At 48.4% G+C, this 21,820-nt stretch overlaps 1 protein-coding gene across 1 annotated transcript in view; it reads left to right on the top strand.

The window, feature by feature from the left end:
• Positions 1-4,141: 4,141 nt before the first annotated feature.
• The window catches only part of CCDC191 (coiled-coil domain containing 191), a 64,813-nt gene continuing 47,134 nt past the window's right edge, over positions 4,142-21,820 (top strand). Inside the window, exons 1-4 of the mRNA XM_078882421.1 lie at positions 4,142-4,256; positions 12,937-13,075; positions 17,383-17,553; positions 19,436-19,611. Coding sequence (XP_078738547.1) covers positions 4,206-4,256; positions 12,937-13,075; positions 17,383-17,553; positions 19,436-19,611 — 537 coding nt within the window. The 5' untranslated portion in view covers positions 4,142-4,205. The remainder of the gene's footprint in view (positions 4,257-12,936; positions 13,076-17,382; positions 17,554-19,435; positions 19,612-21,820) is intronic.

The following is a 21,820-nucleotide window of genomic DNA, read 5'->3' as shown; positions in this document are numbered from 1 at the left end:
GACTCCTTGTAAAAAAGGTGTCAGTTTTGTTGCCAGATAGAAGGGTAAAGAACCAATTATCATAAGCGAGTTAATTCATGATATTGAGGTAAAATAAGCGAGTAAATTAATAACGAGGTAAAAATAAGCGAGTTAATTCATGATATTGAGGTAAAATAATCGAGTAAATTAATGAGAGTGATGTAACAGAAGCGAGTTAATTATTAACAACGATGTAATATAAACGAGTGAAATAAGGGAGGTAAAAAAATCGAGTTAATTAATGATAGAGAGGTAAAAAACAAACTAGTTAATTGATAATAGTGCATTAAAATAAGCGAGTGAATTAACAGCGAGGTAAAAGAAGCCAGTGAATTAATAGTGAGTTAAAAGAAGCGAGTTCATTAATAATAGTGTGGTAAACGAAGCGACTTAATTCATTAATATTGAGCTAAAATTAGCGACTTTATTCCTGGTAGGGAGCTAATTGTAGCGTGGGGAGAGGCTAAACGATGGGCCCCAACGATCTGGTTGCTATGGTGACGCCAGCTGGGTGGTTGTCATGGTGACCAGGGCACAACCCGTAGTCATGGTGACCAGGGCACAAACCCGTAGTCATGGTGACCAGGGCAGAAACCCGTAGTCATGGTGACCAGGGCACAACCCGTAGTCATGGTGACCAGGGCACAACCCGTAGTCATAGTGACCAGGGCACAACCCGTTGTCATGGTGACCAGGGCACAAACCCGTAGTCATGGTGACCAGGGCAGAAACCCGTAGTCATGGTGACCAGGGCACAACCCGTAATCACGGTGACCAGGGCACAACCCGTAGTCATAGTGACCAGGGCACAACCCGTTGTCATGGTGACCAGGGCACAACCCGTAGTCATGGTGACCAGGGCACAACCCGTAGTCATGGTGACCAGGGCACAACCCGTAGTCATGGTGACCAGGGCACAACCCGTAGTCATGGTGACCAGGGCACAACCCGTAGTCATGGTGACCAGGGCACAAACCCGTGACATTTGTTGTTATTGAGAATTCTTCTTGACGATGTCAAAGAGTTTGCCGCAATTATCGATGACTCCGTTGAAATGTTACGATAGCAATAGCGTTGTGGTTGGTGGTGATGTTAATGGTGATCACCGTTGTTTGGCGTGGTCTATCCACCGTTTGATGAATCAGAGTAATTTTAATGAGCTATGAAGAAGCTCTTTTTCCCACAGATGTTCAGTATGAGACGGGTTTAGAACAACAAGAAACAACACAAATGCACGATAGGCGTGCAGGAAAGATAAGCAAATAACTAAACTAAATAAAGAAAACACATAAGTACGAATTGAAAAGTAGATCAATTCATGCCGATTTCTTTTTTACAACAATTTCAAGCTTGAGCAACTACAATAACAGTTCCAGACTACAGCAAGGTAACAGCACAAAGTCCTGATTTAAAGCTTTCGTGACTGCAGGGATTCCTATTCTTGGTTCTTTCGGTAAAGTCACGTAGAAGGGAAATAATAAAATAATAAAAATAAAACATAATAAAATAGAATTCTCACGACGTTTCGGCCACAACGCAAGCAGCCGTCCTCAGGTGAAGAACAGGTCTGTCGGAAAGACAGCGTCATTCACATCATCAACATCATCAACATCATCATCATTAACATCAACATCATCATCAACATCATCATCAACATCATCATCAACATCATCATCAACATCATCATCATCATCAACATCATCAACATATACATCATCAACATCATCATCTTTTTTTTCGATTGAAAGCTTTCGTGACTGCAGGGATTCCTATTCTTGGTTCTTTCGGTAAAGTCACGTAGAAGGGAAATAATAAAATAATAAAAATAATACAATAAAATAATTCTCACGACGTTTCGGCCACAACGCAAGCAGCCGTCCTCAGGTGAAGAACAGGTCTGTCGGAAAGACAGCGTCTGAATGAACAGGTCTATCTTTCCCACTGTCTTTCCGACAGACCTGTTCTTCACCTGAGGACGGCTGCTTGCGTTGTGGCCGAAACGTCGTGAGAATTATTTTATTATGTTTTATTTTTATTATTTTATTCTTTCCCTTCAACGTGACTTTACCGAAAGAACCAAGAAAAATTATTTTATTATGTTTTATTTTATTATTTTATTATTATTTCCCTTCTACGTGACTTTACCGAAAGAACCAAGAAAAATTATTTTATTATGTTTTATTTTTATTATTTTATTATTTCCCTTCTACGTGACTTTACCGAAAGAACCAAGAACATTACAATTGTCGTGCATCTATTGAAACGCCTGCAACGCAGTACGGATCTGACCTCTCATCTGAATTTAACACCGAATTCTCTGGGGGTCACGCACGAGACAGCCCCTCCTAGTGGCAAGTTCACAGAATTGCCACTGACTGTGTGGTTTTTAATTAATATTTATTTTTTAAATATTTTTTTAACATACATTTATATATTTATCTAACACCCCCCACCCCCCCACAATTTTTTTATTGATGATTTTGCTCACGACAGCCTACTTACTACGTGTTTAAAAATAAAAACTATTTACTGAGAGCGCTCGGTGTTTAACGCCGGTGCGCGTCACGCGTTTCCCGTGGTAACCGACGAGGCAAGGCGGAAACGCCGCCACGAGTGGCTGGAGGTGAGGCTGTAGGAGGCTGTAGGTGAGGCTGTAGGAGGCTGTAGGTGAGGCTGTAGGAGGCTGTAGGAGGCTGTAGGTGAGGCTGTAGGAGGCTGTAGGAGGCTGGAGGTGAGGCTGTGGGTGAGGCTGTAGGTGAGGCTGTAGGAGGCTGTAGGTGAGGCTGTAGGAGGCTGGAGGTGAGGCTGTGGGTGAGGCTGTAGGTGAGGCTGTAGGAGGCTGTAGGTGAGGCTGTAGGAGGCTGGAGGTGAGGCTGTGGGTGAGGCTGTAGGTGAGGCTGTAGGAGGCTGTAGGTGAGGCTGTAGGAGGCTGTAGGAGGCTGTAGGAGGCTGTAGGTGAGGCTGTAGGAGGCTGTAGGTGAGGCTGTAGGAGGCTGGAGGTGAGGCTGTGGGTGAGGCTGTAGGTGAGGCTGTAGGAGGCTGTAGGTGAGGCTGTAGGAGGCTGTAGGAGGCTGTAGGAGGCTGTAGGTGAGGCTGTAGGAGGCTGTAGGTGAGGCTGTAGGAGGCTGTAAGAGGCTGTAGGAGGCTGGAGGTGAGGCTGTGGGTGAGGCTGTAGGTGAGGCTGTAGGAGGCTGTAGGAGGCTGTAGGTGAGGCTGTAGGAGGCTGTAGGAGGCTGTAGGTGAGGCTGTGGGTGGCTGTGGGTGGCTGTGTGGGAGGCTGTGTGGGAGGCTGTAGGAGGCTGTGTGGGTGGCTGTGTGGGAGGCTGTAGGTGAGGCTGTAGGAGGCTGTAGGAGGCTGTAGGTGAGGCTGTAGGAGGCTGTAGGAGGCTGTAGGTGAGGCTGTAGGAGGCTGTGTGGGAGGCTGGAGGTGAGGCTGTAGGAGGCTGTGTGGGAGGCTGTAGGTGAGGCTGTAGGAGGCTGTAGGTGAGGCTGTAGGAGGCTGTAAGTGAGGCTGTAGGTGGCTGTGTGGGAGGCTGTAGGTGAGGCTGTAGGAGGCTGTAGGTGAGGCTGTAGGAGGCTGTAGGTGAGGCTGTGGGTGGCTGTGTGGGTGGCTGTGTGGGAGGCTGTGTGGGTGGCTGTGTGGGAGGCTGTGTGGGAGGCTGTAGGTGAGGCTGTAGGTGACTGTGGGTAGCTGTGTGGGTAGCTGTGGGTGGTTGTGAGTGGCTGTGTGGGTGGCTGTGTGAGTGACTGTGTGGGTAGCTGTGTGGGTGGCTGTGGGTGGCTGTGTGGGTAGCTGTGGGTGGTTGTGAGTGGCTGTGTGGGTGGCTGTGTGGGTGGCTGTGTGAGTGACTGTGTGGGTAGCTGTGTGGGTGGCTGTGGGTGGCTGTGTGGGTGGCTGTGGGTGACTGTATGAGTGACTGTGTGGGTAGCTGTGTGGGTGACTGCGTGGGTGACTGTGTGAGTGGCTGAAGAGAAACGCGAAACTTAAATAAAACCACCACCACCCACCCTCCCCCTCTCAATTTCAGAAGCTGAAACACAACTTGCTTCATATTCTTAGGCGATTTAAAAGCACCACAACAACCACCACAACAACCACCACAACAACAACAACAACAAAACACCACTCTCGCCTTAGACAAGAAACGACAAGGCTACATCAAAGCTCCTGCCGGACTCAAGCGATGGAGAGCGGCGGCTGGGACCGGTGGCGCAGGAGGAGCGCTCAGTCGGAGGTTTGACGGAACATTTCGTGACTCCTCCTCCGTGATTCTGCGGCACCAATTAACGAGGCAAATTAGCCACCGGCCGCAATTGACACTTAATTAGCAACTGGGGGGTGGGGGGGCGACAGGGTTGTGGGCTAGGAGATGTTAACTACCTCGCCCGGGATGCAGGAGGTCGTGGGTTAGATCCCAACCCTGACAAGGTCAGCTGCTGTATATTTGGAGTTTGCGTGTCTCTCTCTCATCATTGTCACGGTGGCTAGGAGATGTTAACTACCTCGCCTGGCATACAGGAGGTCGTGGGTTAGATCCCAACCCTGACAATGTCAGCTGCTGTATATTTGGAGTTTGCGTGTCTCTCTCTCTCCCCGTGGAGATGTTGACTACCTCGCCTGGTATACAGGAGGTCGTGGGTTCGATCACTACCCTGACGATGCCTGCTCTACATGTGCAGTTTGCGTGTCTCTCTCTTTCATCATCATCGTCATCACGGTGGCTAGGAGATGTTAACTACCTCGCCTGGTACACAGGAGGTCGTGGGTTCGATCCCGACCCTGACGATGCCTGCTGCTGTATATTTGGAGTTTGCGTGTCTCTCTCTCTCACCGCGGTCGCGTGGATTTTTTTCCGTGACCTCCGGTTTCTCTCTCCACATTTAGAATCAACATCACGACGTTTAGAGTAATTTGGCCGCTATAAATGTCCACGTGATGATGATGATGATTATAAGCACACTTCGTTGAGCTATCATTTGTGATAGCCAGGTCAGTGGGGTCTTACATTGTAAAATAAAACAATATATATTGTTTTTGTTATAGCTTAGAGGCCGTCCATAAATGACGTCACGCACCTGGGGGAGAGGGGGGGGGTCAGATATTTGTGACGGGGGGGGGGGGTGAGAAATGTGACGTCACATCAAAATGCACAACTTTAAATAAATATAGACAACACGTTCTACTTATCTTCTTGGTTCTTTCGGTAAAGTTATGTAGAAGGGAAGTAATAAATAATAAAAATAAATCATAATAAAATACAATGATGTTTTCTTTTTATTATTTTATTATTTCCCTTCTACGTGACTTTACCGAAAGAACCAAGAAGATGAATCCCTGCAGTCATGAAAGCTTTAAATTGAAACGTTCTACTTAATTAAATTGACTTTTTAATAAATGTTTTCTCCAACATCAGAGTGCAGCGCCACATTAAATACGCACTACAATGACAATAGTTTAAAGCGATTTGAAGCAATGTTTAATTTTTTTTGGGAGATGGGGGTCTGACTTTTTGTGACGTCGTGTGACGAAGGGGGAGGGGGGGGGGTCAAAAATCGTCCATTATCGCGTGACGTCATTTATGGACGGCCCCTTATTGTATACGTACGTGGCCATGTGTTGAGTACATTTGCCAAGGTAATGGGTGAACAATGGTGCTGCAGTTATTATGATTGAGACAATTACAGTCTCCTGTTCGCAGCCCTGAGCCAATGTTGGAAATTCCACATTCCTTTCTGTAGGACAACCACGATTTACTTTCCCCCCCCCCACAAAGTGGACCACTAAGGTAGTTATTTTATCGACCCGCGAAAAGATGATGGGCTGAGTGAAATCCCCCTAAACCAGGTTTGCAGTTAATACGTAGCAGGATGTTGACCAGTAAACATTGCAGAGTCATAAACACATTCCTGCGGAGGGAGCTGGTAGGAACGTTGGGTTGCTCGGTCAATGGCCTGCAGGGTCAACGGCGGCGTGGTGTATTCCGCAAATATGCCCGACTGTGAGGGCGGGCACAAGCCGGCGTGAGTAGGTGAAACGTTGAGTTTTATAAGGGCACCACGGGGTGACCAGCCCCTCCCCACCCAGCCCCACCCCTCCCACCCCCCACCCAGCCCCACCCTCCCCACCCAAAGCCCCTCCCCACCCTCCACTCCCCACCCAGCCCCTCCCCACCCTCCCCACCCCTCCCACCCCCCAGCCCCTCCCCACCCTCCCCACCCAGCCCCTTCCCACCCTCCGCACCCAGCCCCACCCCTCCCACCCCCCACCCAGCCCCTCCCTCCCCACCCAGCCCCTCCCCACCCTCCCCTCTCCACCCAGCCCCACCCACTCCAATTTTTGGATGCACGACGGACGGACGGACGGACGGACACAATAATCCCCTGTGGGCTGGTGTAACCAGGAGGTTCCTACCAGTATAATACACATTTCAGTCTAAACGCTCTTGGCTGTGCTTGGGAAAGCCATCGCGTAAACAGCAACTCGTGATGCATCTCACCGCTAAGTTGACGCGTCAACAGGATATTTAGGAGAAAGGGAGGAAAAAAATCCCCGCAACGCTAAATTATTCTTGACAGATCCACTTAAAATGTGCGCCAGTCGTAAGTTCGCGCATTTTGACTTTCGGAGCCCCGTGATATGATTCAAACGACAAAAGCACACGCTACATCAACAACAAACAAAGATGCCCCGTGTAGCCTTAACGGACTGCTGGGGCAAGTGCTGTTAGCGAGTAGCACCTATGAAGGCCGGCACGGCACACGAGCGGGTGGGTGGCCGGCACCACGCCCGGCCGCCTTTGTCTCCCCCCCCCCTTGTGGGGATGTTGATTACCCACCGCACCAGGGTACACATTCGAGGCTGAGTCGACCTAGGGGAGGCCCAGGGAGCGTTGACTGGGTGTTGGCCGTGAGCGGGAATCGAACTCGGGTGGCCGGGTTCGTAGCGCTGACCTCTACACCACCGCTCCCCAACCGCACGCACACGCACGCACGCGCACGCACACACACGCACGCACACACACACACGCACACACACGCACACACACACGCACACACACGCACACACACACACGCACGCACACACACGCACACGCACACACGCACACGCACACACGCACACACACGCACACACACACGCACACACACGCACACACACACACGCACACACACGCACACACGCACACGCACACACACACGCACACACACACACACACGCGCACACGCGCACGCACGCGCACACGCACACACACGCACGCACGCGCACACACACGCACACACACACACGCACACACACGCACACACGCACACGCACACACACACGCACACACACACACACACGCGCACACGCGCACGCACGCGCACACGCACACACACGCACGCACGCGCACACACACGCACAACAACAACAACCGCCATTCGCCACTAAGTGGCGGTGACGTCACCACGACGCTTGTGCCAGGCCATGTGCACCCTGAGGCCACGTGAAGTGTCGAACGCCCGCTGGCAGGAGGTCACGGGGCAGACCCAGGTGCCACGGGTCGACTGACCGAGATGACCGAGATGACTGGCTGATGCACCACCTGTGCCCCCTACTGTGCCAACTTGCTGTGCTTTAGCCACCCGGCGCTCCGCTCGTTGTTGTGAGCGTCGCTCCTCCGCCCTCCGTTGTTGTTGGAGGGCGACTGCCTCCAACTGCCCAGTAGCGTCCTTCACGAGCCTCCTCCACTGAGGCCGATCTTGACACCGCTGGTACCAGTCATCGGCAAGTCCACTCAGCTCCACGTCCTCCTGCACGCACACACACGCGGACGCACGCGCACACGCACGCACACGCACACACACGCACACACGCACACACACACGCGCACACGCGGGCACCGGCTTAAAAACCACCCAGAGATGTCGGAACCGATCAAATTGATTTATTGTCTTTTAAAAAAAAAATATAAACCCCAACAACAACGCGGGAAATAGACTTTCGCAGAAAGCCGGAGCGGAGAGAGTGCTGCCATTACGTAGATACAAACGGCCCCTTTTTTTTTGTTCATCTCCCGCTCGCTCGGACTTGCCTAAAGTGCACGCTTTTTTTCGTGCGGCGAGCTTCTGCTGCTGCTGCTGCCTCCGTGAAAAATTACAATCGTAAGGGAGACTGACAGCGTTACGGAACTGGCCCGGGAAAAGAACAAAAAAAAGACTGATGCGGTGTAATATATGGATGTACCTTGGTTTTGCGTGTGCGGGGTGGTGGAGGTGGATCTGACTGGGGGTGGGGGGGGCAGGGAAAGAGTCACACCGTAGAGCCGCGTACGAATCGCCCCCAACGTTGTTAACCCTTCGCCGTACCGACGACGACGCGGTTGGGATAGCGGCGGTGGTGGTGGTAGTAGCTCTGCTCTGTGAACCCGGCGACCCGAGTTCGATTCCCGCGCTCACAGCCACCAACACCAACAATCTTAATTTTGGAGCTTTCGTGACTGCAGGAATTATTCTTTGGTTCTTTCGGTAAAGTGACGTCTAAAGATAAAATAATAAATTAAATAACAGCATACTACGACGTTTCGATTGCAACACAAGCAATCGTCGTCAGGCATAAAAGAAATAGCAACAAAAATCTAACTAGAAAACTATCGACAGACATATAAGCAGACGGACATCACAAGGACACACAGAGAGAGAACACGTATCGGCACAAAGAGAGAGAGGTCGTTTCTGTGACGGGGCCTTAAATATAGAGAGGGGGGCGGGGGCGGAGAGAGGGAGGGGGCAGAGAAAAAAATTAGCATGTCAATGAGTGGACGACGACGTGGTACGGTACGCAAGCTTGAAAATCAGGAGAAAGAAACACTAAAATTAAATAACCTAGTGAGGATTATCTGAACCGGTCCTGGGCCTCCACCCCGAGGTCGGCTCGGCCTCAAGTGAGCGAACAACGGGTGCGGTGCGTAGTTCAACATCGCCACTGCTGTGACGCTGAGGTTGGCCGGGCGTGGTGGCGCTGGCCGCTCACCCCGTCGCGTGCCGTGCCGGCTTTCGCAGGGTGCTGCTACAATTGGAACCTCATTTGCCAGTAAAAAATATGATAATTGTTTTTTTAACCCTTTTATCTGGCAACAAAACTGACACCTTTTTTACGAGGAGTCATGTTTGCATAGACCACAATACCTGCAGCGTCTCTCTCTACATGGTGACTTTACCGAAAGAACTAAGCGTATTAATCCTTGCAGTCACGAAAGCTTCAAATCTAGTCTGTGCAGGCTCTAACGGGGGGGAGGGCGGGGTTGGATGGTTGTGTTTGTGTGTGTCAGTGGAGCGTTAACGGTAGCGGTCAGCACGGCCACCCGAGTTCGATCTCCGCTCACGGACAGCAAACCCAGTGACGATCACCCGAAGCGGTCCTGAGAACCTACCTTAGTTCCACGTCGACCGCCACGTGCCCGCGTCGCGTGGCGCACGACATCGGCGGCTTCTCTCTTCACCCGGGAAGAGGAATCGCTCCGCGTGCGGGAGAAGGCGGCAGCTTTGTGCGGGCACGCTTTTCAGGAGCCCGGCTGTCGTATGGAAGTGATGGAACGTCGTCAAAGACGTTACCGCCGTTGCCGCTACGCCCCCCTCTCGAAAGAAAACGGAGGCCGAGATTCGCCGGCGGGCGCGGGACACACCGCCACGGCCAACGCCACCACGCGATGTTCTCGCTCCTTTGTTTACATTTTAATTGGGTGCCGTTTATAGTTTTTTGTTTTTAATTGATTCTTAAGGTCACCCCAGTAGTTGTCATTGAAAGGAAAAACACAGCAACTAAACAAACACAGCAACTGAAAAAACACAGCGACTTAAAAAACACAACAACTAAAAAAACACAACAACTGAAAAAACACAACCACTAAAAAAACACAACCACTAAAAAAACACAACCACTAAAAAAACACAACCACTGAAAAAACACAACCACTAAAAAACACAACAACTGAAAAAACACAACCACTAAAAAAACACAACCACTAAAAAAACACCACTGAAAAAACACAACCACTAAAAAAACAAAACAACTAAAAAAACACAACAACTGAAAAAACACAACCACGAAAAAAACACAACCACTAAAACTTTGCCACCAGTATTTTGTCACTGAGTATTATCGTCGCCGCTGTCATTTTTTCCTGTTGACATTTTTAAAAATTAAATTCCAACTCGGTCGACCTTACCTTGTCAACGAAAAATTCAAACAAATTGCAAGGTAGTAAGATCCCACTGAGCGATACGGCTCTTTTTCAGAAACGACCTGACTATCGCAGATGATAACTTGATGATAGTGGCTCATCATCATCATCTCGTGGACATTCATAGTAGCAGCCAAATTCTCTAAATGCGCGACGTTGATTCTAAACGTGGAGGGCGAAACCGCAGCACCGTCGGAGAAATATCCACGCGACCGCGGGGAGAGAGAGAAAGAGAGAAACGCAAACTCCAAATCTACAGCAGCAGGCGTCAGGGTCGGGATCGAACCCACGACTTCCTGCACACCAGGCGAGGTCGTTAACATCTCCTAGCCACCTTGATGATGATGATGATGATGAGAGAGAGAGAGAGAGACACGCAAACTCCAAATATACAGCAGCAGGCGTCAGCGTCAGAATCGAACCCACGACCTCCTGTACACCAGGCGAGGTAGTTAACATCTCATAGCCACCGTGATGATGAGAGAGTGAGACACACAAACCCCAAATATACAGCAGCAGGCATCAGCGTCGGGATCGAACCCACGACCTCCTGTGTACCAGGCGAGGTAGTTAACATCTCCTAGCCACCGTGATGATGAGAGAGAGAGACGCAAACTCCAAATATACAGCAGCAGGCGTCAAGGTCTGGATCGAACCCACGACCTCCTGTATACCAGGGGGAGGGAGTTAACATCTCCCTGCCGCCGTGCGACCCCCAAAAGACTCCCGGTAAATCCCTACCTCTATCGTCTGCCCCATTGATCGTACACGACCTCTCTCACGCAAGGTCACGGCTATGGGGGGGGGGTGGGGGGGGGTAGGAGCTCCAGGTTTTTCGTCAAAATCCACCGCTTTTTCCGTGTCGGGACCTGCCCAACGAGACCTCGGAGCGTCCCGGACACGGATGGCGCCATCCATCAACGGAAGGCCCACAGAGTCTCAGACCTGAATGATTACCTGGCTGTCTGCTCCCCGCCCCTGACCACAGCTAAAAGACGGTGGGGTGGGGGGGGGTGGTGGAGTTTGGGGGGGGGGGCGGCCGAGGCAAATGCCCCCCTGCTTTTGCCACGTGTGGCCATGCAGGCTGTTGGGGCAATTTTTAGTGGCGTTAGCCGCCTAATGACGGATGGCGTGGTGGTGCCGGTGGGCAAAAATAATTTTTAAAAAATGTATTGAAAATTTTTATTTTACATAATAATAAAAAAATATATGTGTTTGTCTACGATTCTGCGGGTCTCTGTGTGAGTCTATGGGTCTCTGTGTGAGTCTATGGGTCTCTGTGTGAGTCTATGGGTCTCTGTGTGAGTCTATGGGTCTCTGTGTGAGTCTATGGGTCTCTGTGAGTCTTTGGGTTTCTATGAGTCTATGTGTGTCTACGATTCTGCGGGTCTCTATGTGAGTCTATGGGTCTCTATGAGTCTATGGGTCTCTATGAGTCTATGGGTGTCTACAATTCTGCTGGTCTCTGTGTGAGTCTTTGCGCCTCTATGAGTCTATGTGTGTCTACGATTCTGCGGGTCTCTGTGCGAGTCTATGGGTCTCTATGAGTCTATGGGTCTCTATGAGTCTATGTGTGTCTACGATTCTGCGGGTCTCTGTGCGAGTCTATGGGTCTCTATGAGTCTATGGGTCTCTATGAGTCTATGTGTGTCTACGATTCTGCGGGTCTCTGTGCGAGTCTATGGGTCTCTGTGCGAGTCTATGGGTCTCTATGAGTCTATGGGTCTCTATGAGTCTATGGGTCTCTGTGTGAGTCAATGGGTCTCTATGAGTCTGTGGGTCTCTGTGTGAGTCTGTGGGTCTCTATGAGTCTATGTGTGTCTACGATTCTACGGGTCTCTGTGCGAGTCTATGGGACTCTGTGCGAGTCTATGGGTCTCTATGAGTCTATGTGTGTCTACGATTTTGCGGGTCTCTGTGTGAGTCTATGGGTCTCTATGAGTCTATGTGTGTCTACAATTTTGCGGGTCTTTGTGTGAGTCTATGGGTCTCTGTGAGTCTATTTGTCTCTGTGTCAGTCTATGGGTCTCTATGAGTCTATGGGTCTCTGTGTGAGTCAATGGGTCTCTATGAGTCTGTGGGTCTCTGTGTGAGTCTGTGGGTCTCTATGAGTCAATGTGTGTCTACGATTCTGCGGGTCTCTGTGCGAGTCTATGGGACTCTGTGCGAGTCTATGGGTCTCTATGAGTCTATGTGTGTCTACGATTTTGCGGGTCTCTGTGTGAGTCTATGGGTCTCTATGAGTCTATGTGTGTCTACGATTTTGCGGGTCTCTGTGTGAGTCTATGGATCTCTATGAGTCTATGTGTGTCTACGATTTTGCGGGTCTCTGTGTGAGTCTATGGGTCTCTATGAGTCTATGTGTGTCTACGATTTTGCGGGTCTCTGTGTGAGTCTATGGGTCTCTATGAGTCTATGTGTGTCTACAATTTTGCGGGTCTCTGTGTGAGTCTATGGGTCTCTATGAGTCTATGTGTGTCTACGATTTTGCGGGTCTCTGTGTGAGTCTACGGGTCTCTATGAGTCTATGTGTATCTACGATTCTGCGGGTCTCTGTGTGAGTCTATGGGTCTCTGTGAGTCTATGTGTCTCTGTGTGAGTCTATGGGCCTCTATGAGTCTATGCGCCTCTATGAGTCTATGTGCGTCTACGATTCTGCTGGTCTCTCTCTCTCTGCCCGTGTCTCCGATCCCGCCAGACAGCGGAGCGTGCGTCCGATCCCGCCGTGCCACGGGTCCCGGCGCTCCCCGCCACCGGTGCTCCGGGACGGGCCGCAGCGACGCCGCACGCCCTGACCGTCGCTCGACTGCGCGACCACGACGACACGTACAGCGAAGGTGAGGGCGGCGACGCTGCGGTCTGATGGGGGATCTTACCGACCCGTCGCTCCCAATCGCCAGGAGGTTCGATCCCGAACCCGTCACCCTGACGACGGCCGTTTGCACGTTCGATGGAGATCGCCGGGAAGGGAAACGCGGGAGATGCAGCAGGTGACCCCGACCCGGAGTTTCATCTCCTTCCAATTGCGGGCCCGGTGGCAGAGGTCGCAACCGGGTACCCGATACCCGTACCCTACCCGATACCCGGCCGGGTACGGCCGGGTACGGGTACCCGTTTGCGACCCTGGTGCGGCCGGGTACGGGTAGGCCGTGAGTCACTGGTGAGTCACCCTTTGTCACTCATTTCCCAACATCTTGTCTCTTCTCACAATTAAAGTTCCTAGAATCAAACCACCCGCGCCTGCAACATGGCTTCATCCCAGAGGTCGCAATCGGGTACCCGATACCCGTACCCTACCCGTACCCGGCCGGGTACCGGTAGGGTACGGGTACGGCCGGGTACGGGTACCCGTTTGCCAACCTGGTGCGGCCGGGTACGGGTAAGGAATCAAAACCCGTTTGCGACCTCTGCCGCTGAACCACCTGATTTAATTGCAGCTGAGAGACTCACCCCTCCTCCACCCACCTCCTGCCCCCCTCCACCCACTCTCCACCGCTCAGCCGCCTCTGATTATTATCAATCAATCGTGAGGTCGTGGTCTGCACAGCATGCACTGCGATGGCCCCGGTAATTTATGTTTTTAGCGACTGCATGTTTTCTTTTTTTTGCGCGGGCAATTTTTTTTACGACTGCACTTTTTTTTTTCGGGAGCAATTTTTTTTTTTTGCGACTAGGTGATTTTGTTATTTTTGCACGGACAATTTTTTTTGCGACTAATTTTTTTTTTTGCACGAACAACTTTTTTTTGCGACTAAATGTGGTTTTTTGCATGAACAACTTTTTTTTGCGACTACATTTTTTTTTTGCACGAGCTATTTTTTGCGACTAATTTTTTTTTTTGCACGAGCACATTTTGATGTTTGCGACTGCATGTTTCTTTTTTTTGCACGAACACATTTTTTTTGCGACTAAATTTCTTTGCACGAGCAATTTTTTTTTTTTGCTAACACATTTTTTTTATTGCACGAGCACATTTTTTTTGCGACTAAATGTTTTTTTTTGCGCGAGCAAATTTTTTTTTTTGCTAACACATTTTTTTTATTGCACGCAACATTTTTTTTGCGACAATGTTTTTTTTTGCGCGAGCAAATTTTTTTTTTTTGCTAACACATTTTTTTTATTGCACGCAACATTTTTTTTGCGACTAAATGTTTTTTTTTGCGCGAGCAATTTTTTTTTTTTGCTAACACATTTTTTTTATTGCACGCAACATTTTTTTTGCGACAATGTTTTTTTTGCGCGAGCAAATTTTTTTTTTTTGCTAACACATTTTTTTTATTGCACGCAACATTTTTTTTGCGACTAAATGTTTTTTTTTGCGCGAGCAATTTTTTTCTTTTGCTAACACATTTTTTTTATTGCACGCAACATTTTTTTTGCGACTAAATGTTTTTTTTTGCGCGAGCCAATTTTTTTTTTTTGCTAACACATTTTTTTTATTGCACGCAACATTTTTTTTGCGACTAAATGTTTTTTTTTGCGCGAGCAATTTTTTTTTTTTTGCTAACACATTTTTTTTATTGCACGCAACATTTTTTTTGCGACTAAATGTTTTTTTTTGCGCGAGCAATTTTTTTTTTTTGCTAACACATTTTTTTTATTGCACGCAACATTTTTTTTGCGACTAAATGTTTTTTTTTGCGCGAGCAATTTTTTTCTTTTGCTAACACATTTTTTTTATTGCACGCAACATTTTTTTTGCGACTAAATGTTTTTTTTTGCGCGAGCAAATTTTTTTTTTTGCTAACACATTTTTTTTATTGCACGCAACATTTTTTTTGCGACTAAATGTTTTTTTTTGCGCGAGCAAATTTTTTTTTTTGCTAACACATTTTTTTTCTTTGCACGCGCTATTTTTTTGCGACTACATTTTTTTTCTTTGCACGCGCTATTTTTTTGCTACTACATTTTTTTTCTTTGCACGCGCTATTTTTTTGTGACTACATTTTTTTTTTTTGCACGACCATATTTGTATTTCCAAATCCAAATCGTTCGCTTTTTTCTTCCTCTGGCTGTAAACCTGGGTGCGGTTGCAGCGGTGGTGGTGGTGGTGGGTTGTACCGTTGGGGGTGGGATGGGGGTCAAAGGAAGAAGGGAAGCGATGATGACTTCAGTGAACGTGAGCCTGCCACGCGAACTGCAATTTCGCTGCCAGGTTGTGGTTGCGCTTACGGAGGGATTTCAATCTTTCGGGGGGGGGGGGGGGGGAAACAAACGCCCGGCCGAATTTAGATCGAAAGTGTTTCCCCAAAAATTGGAGATTACAAAAAAACAACAGCAACGCTAAAATGATGAAAAATAAGAAGAGGTTTGAACCTTTGCTGGCAATTAAACAGGGGGTGTTACGATTTTCAAACAGCAACTAAATGCCTTTTGCATGGAATCAAGTTCACTGCATTAACCACACACGGTACCAGCAGTGAACATGCAAACAAACACGCCTCTGATGATGATGATGATAATATATTGACATTGTCTTTGAAACTGTTTGGCCTACAACAGAGATGGAAGCAGCCTTTTGTATGGCCTAGTCTCACCACCAGTGTCAGAGCATAGAACAACGCCAACAAGCAAACAGCGCAAAGACAATGCCACACGCATCGGATCGTTTATACCACGGGATGAGCGGTTATATCGTGATAGGCTGCCTCTGACTTTTCCATCACGTGGAATTGTATTCCAGCCAAACACTCAGAATTGCGCGTTGATTCTAAATTATAAAAGGACAAACCGGATAAAAATCCAAACTCCAAACGTACAGCAGGCCTCGGGGTTCGGGCTTGAACCCACGGCCTCCTGCATACCAGGCGAGTCATTTAACATCTCACCACCGTGGCTCCACCAAACAACCCCCAAGTTGGAGGGTGCGAGCATGATTTTTCTTCCGCGTCCCTATCAATTTAAATCCTTTATATTAAGTTCACTTGCTTGCGTGCTTGCGTGCTTGCGTGCTTGCTTACGACCGTGCAAATCTTTCGGTCGTTTTTTAACCCACTTCCCGTGATCCAATCGAGCTGACATTTTGCACACAGACTCGTTGTGCGTGACAATTTATTTTCGTGAAAATTATTTTTTCTCCAAAATTTTACACTGTTTAGGAAAAAATAAATTATATTTAATTACCAATTGCTTAATGGTGGCAGGCAATCATCTGACCCATAGGTGGCAGCCATCTCAAGCCAGAGGACGAGAGGACTCTAGCCGCCACGCATATAAAGGATTTATAGTGAAAAACTTTGTTTTTACGGGTTAATTTTTTTATCGTTAGCTATGATCGGACCTGCGCTTGTCAGCTTGGGCCGTGTTGAACGTGCAACGTGACGCTTGTAGGTTCATGTTAACCTCCTGCTCGCTTTCCTCCACGTGTAATAACGGTCGTGGAAACGACTTCTGGAATCCGGTCTTTATTTTTTCTTTCGTTCACAACACTCCCGTCTCACTACTCCTTCACGCTGCTGACAGACAGCGTGAGAGGGATAGAGAGAGAGAGACACGCGCAGCCACGTGGCAGCCTGGACCACGTGGCAGCCTGGACCACGTGGCAGCCTGGACCACGTGGCAGCCTGGACCACGTGGCAGCCTGGACCACGTGGCAGCCTGGACCACGTGGCAGCCTGGACCACGTGGCAGCCTGGACCACGTGGCAGCCTGGACCACGTGGCAGCCTGGACCACGTGGCAGCCTGGACCACGTGGCAGCCTGGACCACGTGGCAACCTGGACCACGTGGCAGCCTGGACCCCGCTCCAGCGTGGCCTCTCACCCTCCGTTCGTTCCAGATCTGACCACGTGTTGTTCGTCTCCACCCCTATTTAATACCCGGGTCACGTGGTGCCTTTCCACCAATCCTGGTTAGCCTCTATGGAATCTTCCAGACTCCATCGTAGGCTCCCGGGACCACGCCCCTGACTCGTCTCCCCATTGGCTGTGGCTGAAGCCAGCAGAACCAATCATCTACTTGCAGCTGTCGCCTTCCCGTTACGTCAGGGCCACGCCCCCTAGGCTTCCCCCCATTGGCTATGGGCCAGGACCGGCAGAGCCAATCATCGTGACGAGTTGTGATACGTCAGCAACCCGGATATATCCTCACATTACACATGTACAGTTGCCTCCGAACCATTTGTCGTTTTTCTCTTCCAACGCAGCCCAGGAGCTTCTCGCCAATTGGCTGAGCAGCAAACTCAAGCTGGAGCTGGAAGACGATTGGTCGGATGAAGCAGAGGCTCATGGGAACGCAACGGAGCACGCTTACGTCCCGTTCGGTCGTGCGACGGGACGCGGGACAAGGGAAGGCCGGGCTCCCAAAAGCTTTGACGGTAAAATGACCTGCATACTGGTGCCACCCCCCCAAGATTAACCACCTTCAAGATTAACCACCTTTACAGGGAGGATTTAAGTTAGTTTTCTCTCTCTCTATGTGTGTGTCTCTGTGTTGTCTCTCTCTGCTTGTGTGTCTGTCTGTGTGTGTGTCTCTCTCTGTGTGTGTTTCTCTCAGTGTGTCTATGTTGTGTGTCTCTCTCTGTGTGTCTCTGTGTGTATCTCTGTGTGTTTCTGTGCGTCTGTCTGTGTGTGTCTCTCTCTCTGTGTCTCTGTGTTGTCTCTCTCTGCTTGTGTGTCTGTCTGTGTGTGTGTGTCTCTGTGTGTGTCTATGTTGTATGTCTCTCTCTGTGTGCCTCTGTGTTGTCTCTCTCTGCTTGTGTCTCTGTGTGTGTCTCTCTCTGTGTGTGTCTCTCTCTGTGTGTGTCTCACTCTGTGTGTCTCTGTGTGTGTCTCTCTCTGTGTGTCTCTGTGTGTGTCTCTCTCTGTGTGTCTCTGTGTTGTCTCTCTATGCTTATGTGTCTGTCTGTGTGTCTATGTTGTGTGTCTCTCTCTGTGTGTCTCTTTGTGTATATCTGTGTGTCTCTATGTGTCTGTCTGTGTGAGTCTCTCTCTGTGTGTGTCTCTCTCTCTGTGTCTCTGTGTTGTCTCTCTCTGCTTGTGTGTCTGTCTGTGTGTGTCTCTCTCTCAGTGTCTATGTTGTGTGTCTCTCTCTGTGTGTCTCTGTGTTGTCTCTCTCTGCTTGTGTGTCTGTGTGAGTCTCTCTCTCTCTGTGTCTATGTGTGTGTCTCTCTGTGTGTCTCTGTGTGTGTCTCTCTCGCTGTGTCTCTGTGTGTGTCTCTCTCTGTGTGTCTATGTTGTGTGTCTCTCTCTGTGTGTCTCTGTTTGTGTGTCTGTCTGTGTGTCTCCGTGTCTCTGTCTTGTCTCTCTCTCAAATTTCACACTTAACTTCTAATTTAGCAATCTTTGGAAGAACGCAATCAGCCAGGTAGGTTGTTGACTGTTACATTAGCCGACTCTCTGTGTTGTATTGCATTATATTTCTAAGTTTGCTAGGTTTGTTTTTCTCATTCATTCGTACCTGATGACGATTGCTTGTGTTGCAATCGAAACGTCATATTATGTTATTTAATTTATTTTATTTCCACGTGACTTTACCGACAGAACCAAAAAGTAATTCCTGCACTCACGGAAGCTTCAAATCAAATTAAAACATCGTTTAAATTTTAATTTAGGAGCTTTCGTGACTGCAGGAATTATTCTTTGGTTCTTTTCGGTTAAGTCACCGATTTGTGTCCTCTCTCTGTGTGCCGTTGTGATGTCTGTCTGCTTGTATGTCTGTCTATAGTTTTCTAGTTAGATTTTTGTTGCTATTTCTTTTATACCTGATGATGATTGCTTGTGTTGCAATCGAAACGTCGTAATATGTTATTTTAATTTATTATTTTATTTTTAGACGTGACTTAACCGAAAAGAACCAAAGAATCGTTTAAATGGTTACCTGGTCTAACACTTTTGATTTAAAGCTTTCGTGACTGCAGGGATTCGTATTCTTGGTTCTTTCGGTAAAGTCACGTAGAAGGGAAATAAAAAAAATAACAAATATATAAACCAATAAAAATTCTCACGACGTTTCGACTGCAACACAAGCAATCATCATCAGGTGTGAAATCCACAGCAAGAAAATTTGAAAAAAGTGGCGGTTTTTCAAATGTTCTTGCTGTGGATGTCACACCTGATGGCGATTGCCTGTGTTGCAGTCGAAACGTCGTGAGAATTTTTATTGTTTTATATTTTTGTTATTTTATTTTTATATCCCTTCTACCGAAAGAACCGAGAATAAGTTTCGTTTATAGTTTGACGTCAACTTTACTCCCGCAGAGTACTTCGAGCAAGTGGGGGCGGGGCTGGAGGATGATGCGGTGGGTGCCCTGGTGAAGGGGATGCTGGAGAAGGAGGTGGTCCAGGCCAGCTTCCTCGCCGATTTGGGCCTTCAGGGCAACGGTGCGGGAAGGCCACGTGACCCCCGCCTCACCATGGACCTCCGACATCAGAAGGTCAGCGACGAAGTGGCCACGTTCTGTTTCGATTGAAAGCTTTCGTGACTGCAGGGATTCATCTTCTTGGTTCTTTCGGTAAAGTCACGTAGAAGGGAAATAATAAAATAATAAAAATAAATTTCGATTTAAAGCTTTCGTGACTGCAGGGATTCATCTTCTTGGTTCTTTCGGTAAAGTCACGTAGAAGGGAAATAATAAAACAATAAAAATAAAACATGACAAAATAATTCTCACGACGTTTCGGCCACAACGCAAGCAGCCGTCCTCAGGTGGACTCTGTCTTCTCGACAGACCTGTTCTCCACCTGAGGACGGCTGCTTGCGTTGTGGCCGAAACGTCGTGAGAATTATTTTATTATGTTTTATTTTTATTATTTTATTATTTCCCTTCTACGTGATGACTTTACCGAAAGAACCAAGAAGATGAATGTAACCTTGTCCACCGGCAGGTTGCGTGGGGCGCGGGTACCTCCCAAACAGCTGTCCACCACGTCGTCCGGTCAACGTGGAAGAGTAGACCAAGTAACCGCCAAAACGTTTGCTCCGGTGGAGGTCGCCTCCGCCGGCAGCGGGCGTGAGCGAGCGATCGCGGGGATGCTGAGCCTTTACCGGATTTGTATTATTTTATCATAAAAAAAAAATTTGAAATAAATAACGTCGCAATGAAATAGTGATTGGCCCCGGCTGCCAAACAGTCGCCCTCCTGATTGCTCGGCCGTTCCGTGCTCTGCGCGCGGGGCAAAGAACGGCTTCTCTATTGTACGTCCGGCCCGCTAATATTCGGGGGGGATGAAAGGGGCCCGTTGATTTGGCGCGGATGACACGTTTCCTCTTTTGTGTCACGTCGCTCGCACCCGCCTAGCCGGCCCGCATGGCGAGGGCTCCGTGTCATCCCGCCTGAGAGTTGTCACCCACCCCGCTCTTTTTGACGGGGGCCGGGCCTGCAAGCCAGACTCTTTGGGTAACCTTTGAGCCGTCGAATTCCCCCGAAAATGGATTGTCGGTTACCCGCCCAGGGTGAACGATGCTGACGCGATGGTCCGTACGAAGCGTTTTGCCTGCAGATGACGAATGTACGATTGCAAGGTGGCCGTGGCGTAGCTTTGTATGGGAGAGCGGCGTTGAAACGGGTACAGGGGTACATTTGCTCACGGGAATATCCTTTTAAGAAAATAAGTGAGAATCTGAATATTGCATTTATACTGGAAGGAAATCTGATGGGCTATAAAGCTTTTTTTCTCACAGATTTACAGTAGGGGGCATGGGGTCAGAACGTTGCAACAACAAACAAAGTATAGGGAAGGTAAACAAATCACATTAAAAATGGAAATAAATAGAATGTAACTATTTTTATCTTTCGATTTAAAGCTTTCGTGACTGCAGGGATTCATCTTCTTGGTTCTTTCGGTAAAGTCAAGTAGAAGGGAAATGATAAAATAATACAAATAAAACATAATAAAATACAATTCTCACGACGCTTCGGCCACAACGCAAGCAGCCGTCCTCAGGTGAAGAACAGGTCTGTCGGAAAGACAGCGTCTGAATGAAACAGCACCAGGCTTGGAGCGTATATTTAAGCTGGGTTGGAGGGTGAAGATAAATATGCTAAATTCCTCTTGATATGCAAATTATTTTGTCAAGGCGCTCTTCCCCCTCCAACCCAGCTTAAATATACGCTCCAAGCCTGGTGGTGTTTCATTCAGACGCTGTATTTCCGACAGACCTGTTCTTCACCTGAGGACGGCTGCTTGCGTTGTGGCCGAAACGTCGTGAGAATTGTATTTTATTATGTTAAATTTTTATTATTTTATTATTTCCATTCTATGTGACTTTACCGAAAAAACCAAGAGGATAGAGGACTACCTGTCATTTGCATTCCTATCGTTTTAGTTGTTGTTGTTGTTGTTTTTTTAACTAATTCGAACCCCGTGTCTCTGCTGGACATCTGTGCGAACAAAGAGCTTCACAAATAATCGGATTTCCCCAGTCACAAATAAATATTCCGATTCTAGATTTGAAGCTTTCGTGACTGCAAGGATTCATATCCTTGGGTTTTTTCGGTAAAGTCACGTAAGTAAAATAAAAATAAAATAAAAATCACGACGTTTCGGAGGCAACACAAGCTTCCGTCTTCAGGTGGAACCGTCACAGCACGATTGCTGTATCAAGTAAATGAGAAATTCCAAGAACACAGTCCTTGTATATAT

The sequence above is a fragment of the Lampetra fluviatilis genome, chromosome 65 (assembly GCF_964198595.1).
Source record: "Lampetra fluviatilis chromosome 65, kcLamFluv1.1, whole genome shotgun sequence".
NCBI classification, from domain to species: domain Eukaryota; kingdom Metazoa; phylum Chordata; class Hyperoartia; order Petromyzontiformes; family Petromyzontidae; genus Lampetra; species Lampetra fluviatilis.
This window is presented reverse-complemented; position numbering and strand designations above follow the sequence as displayed.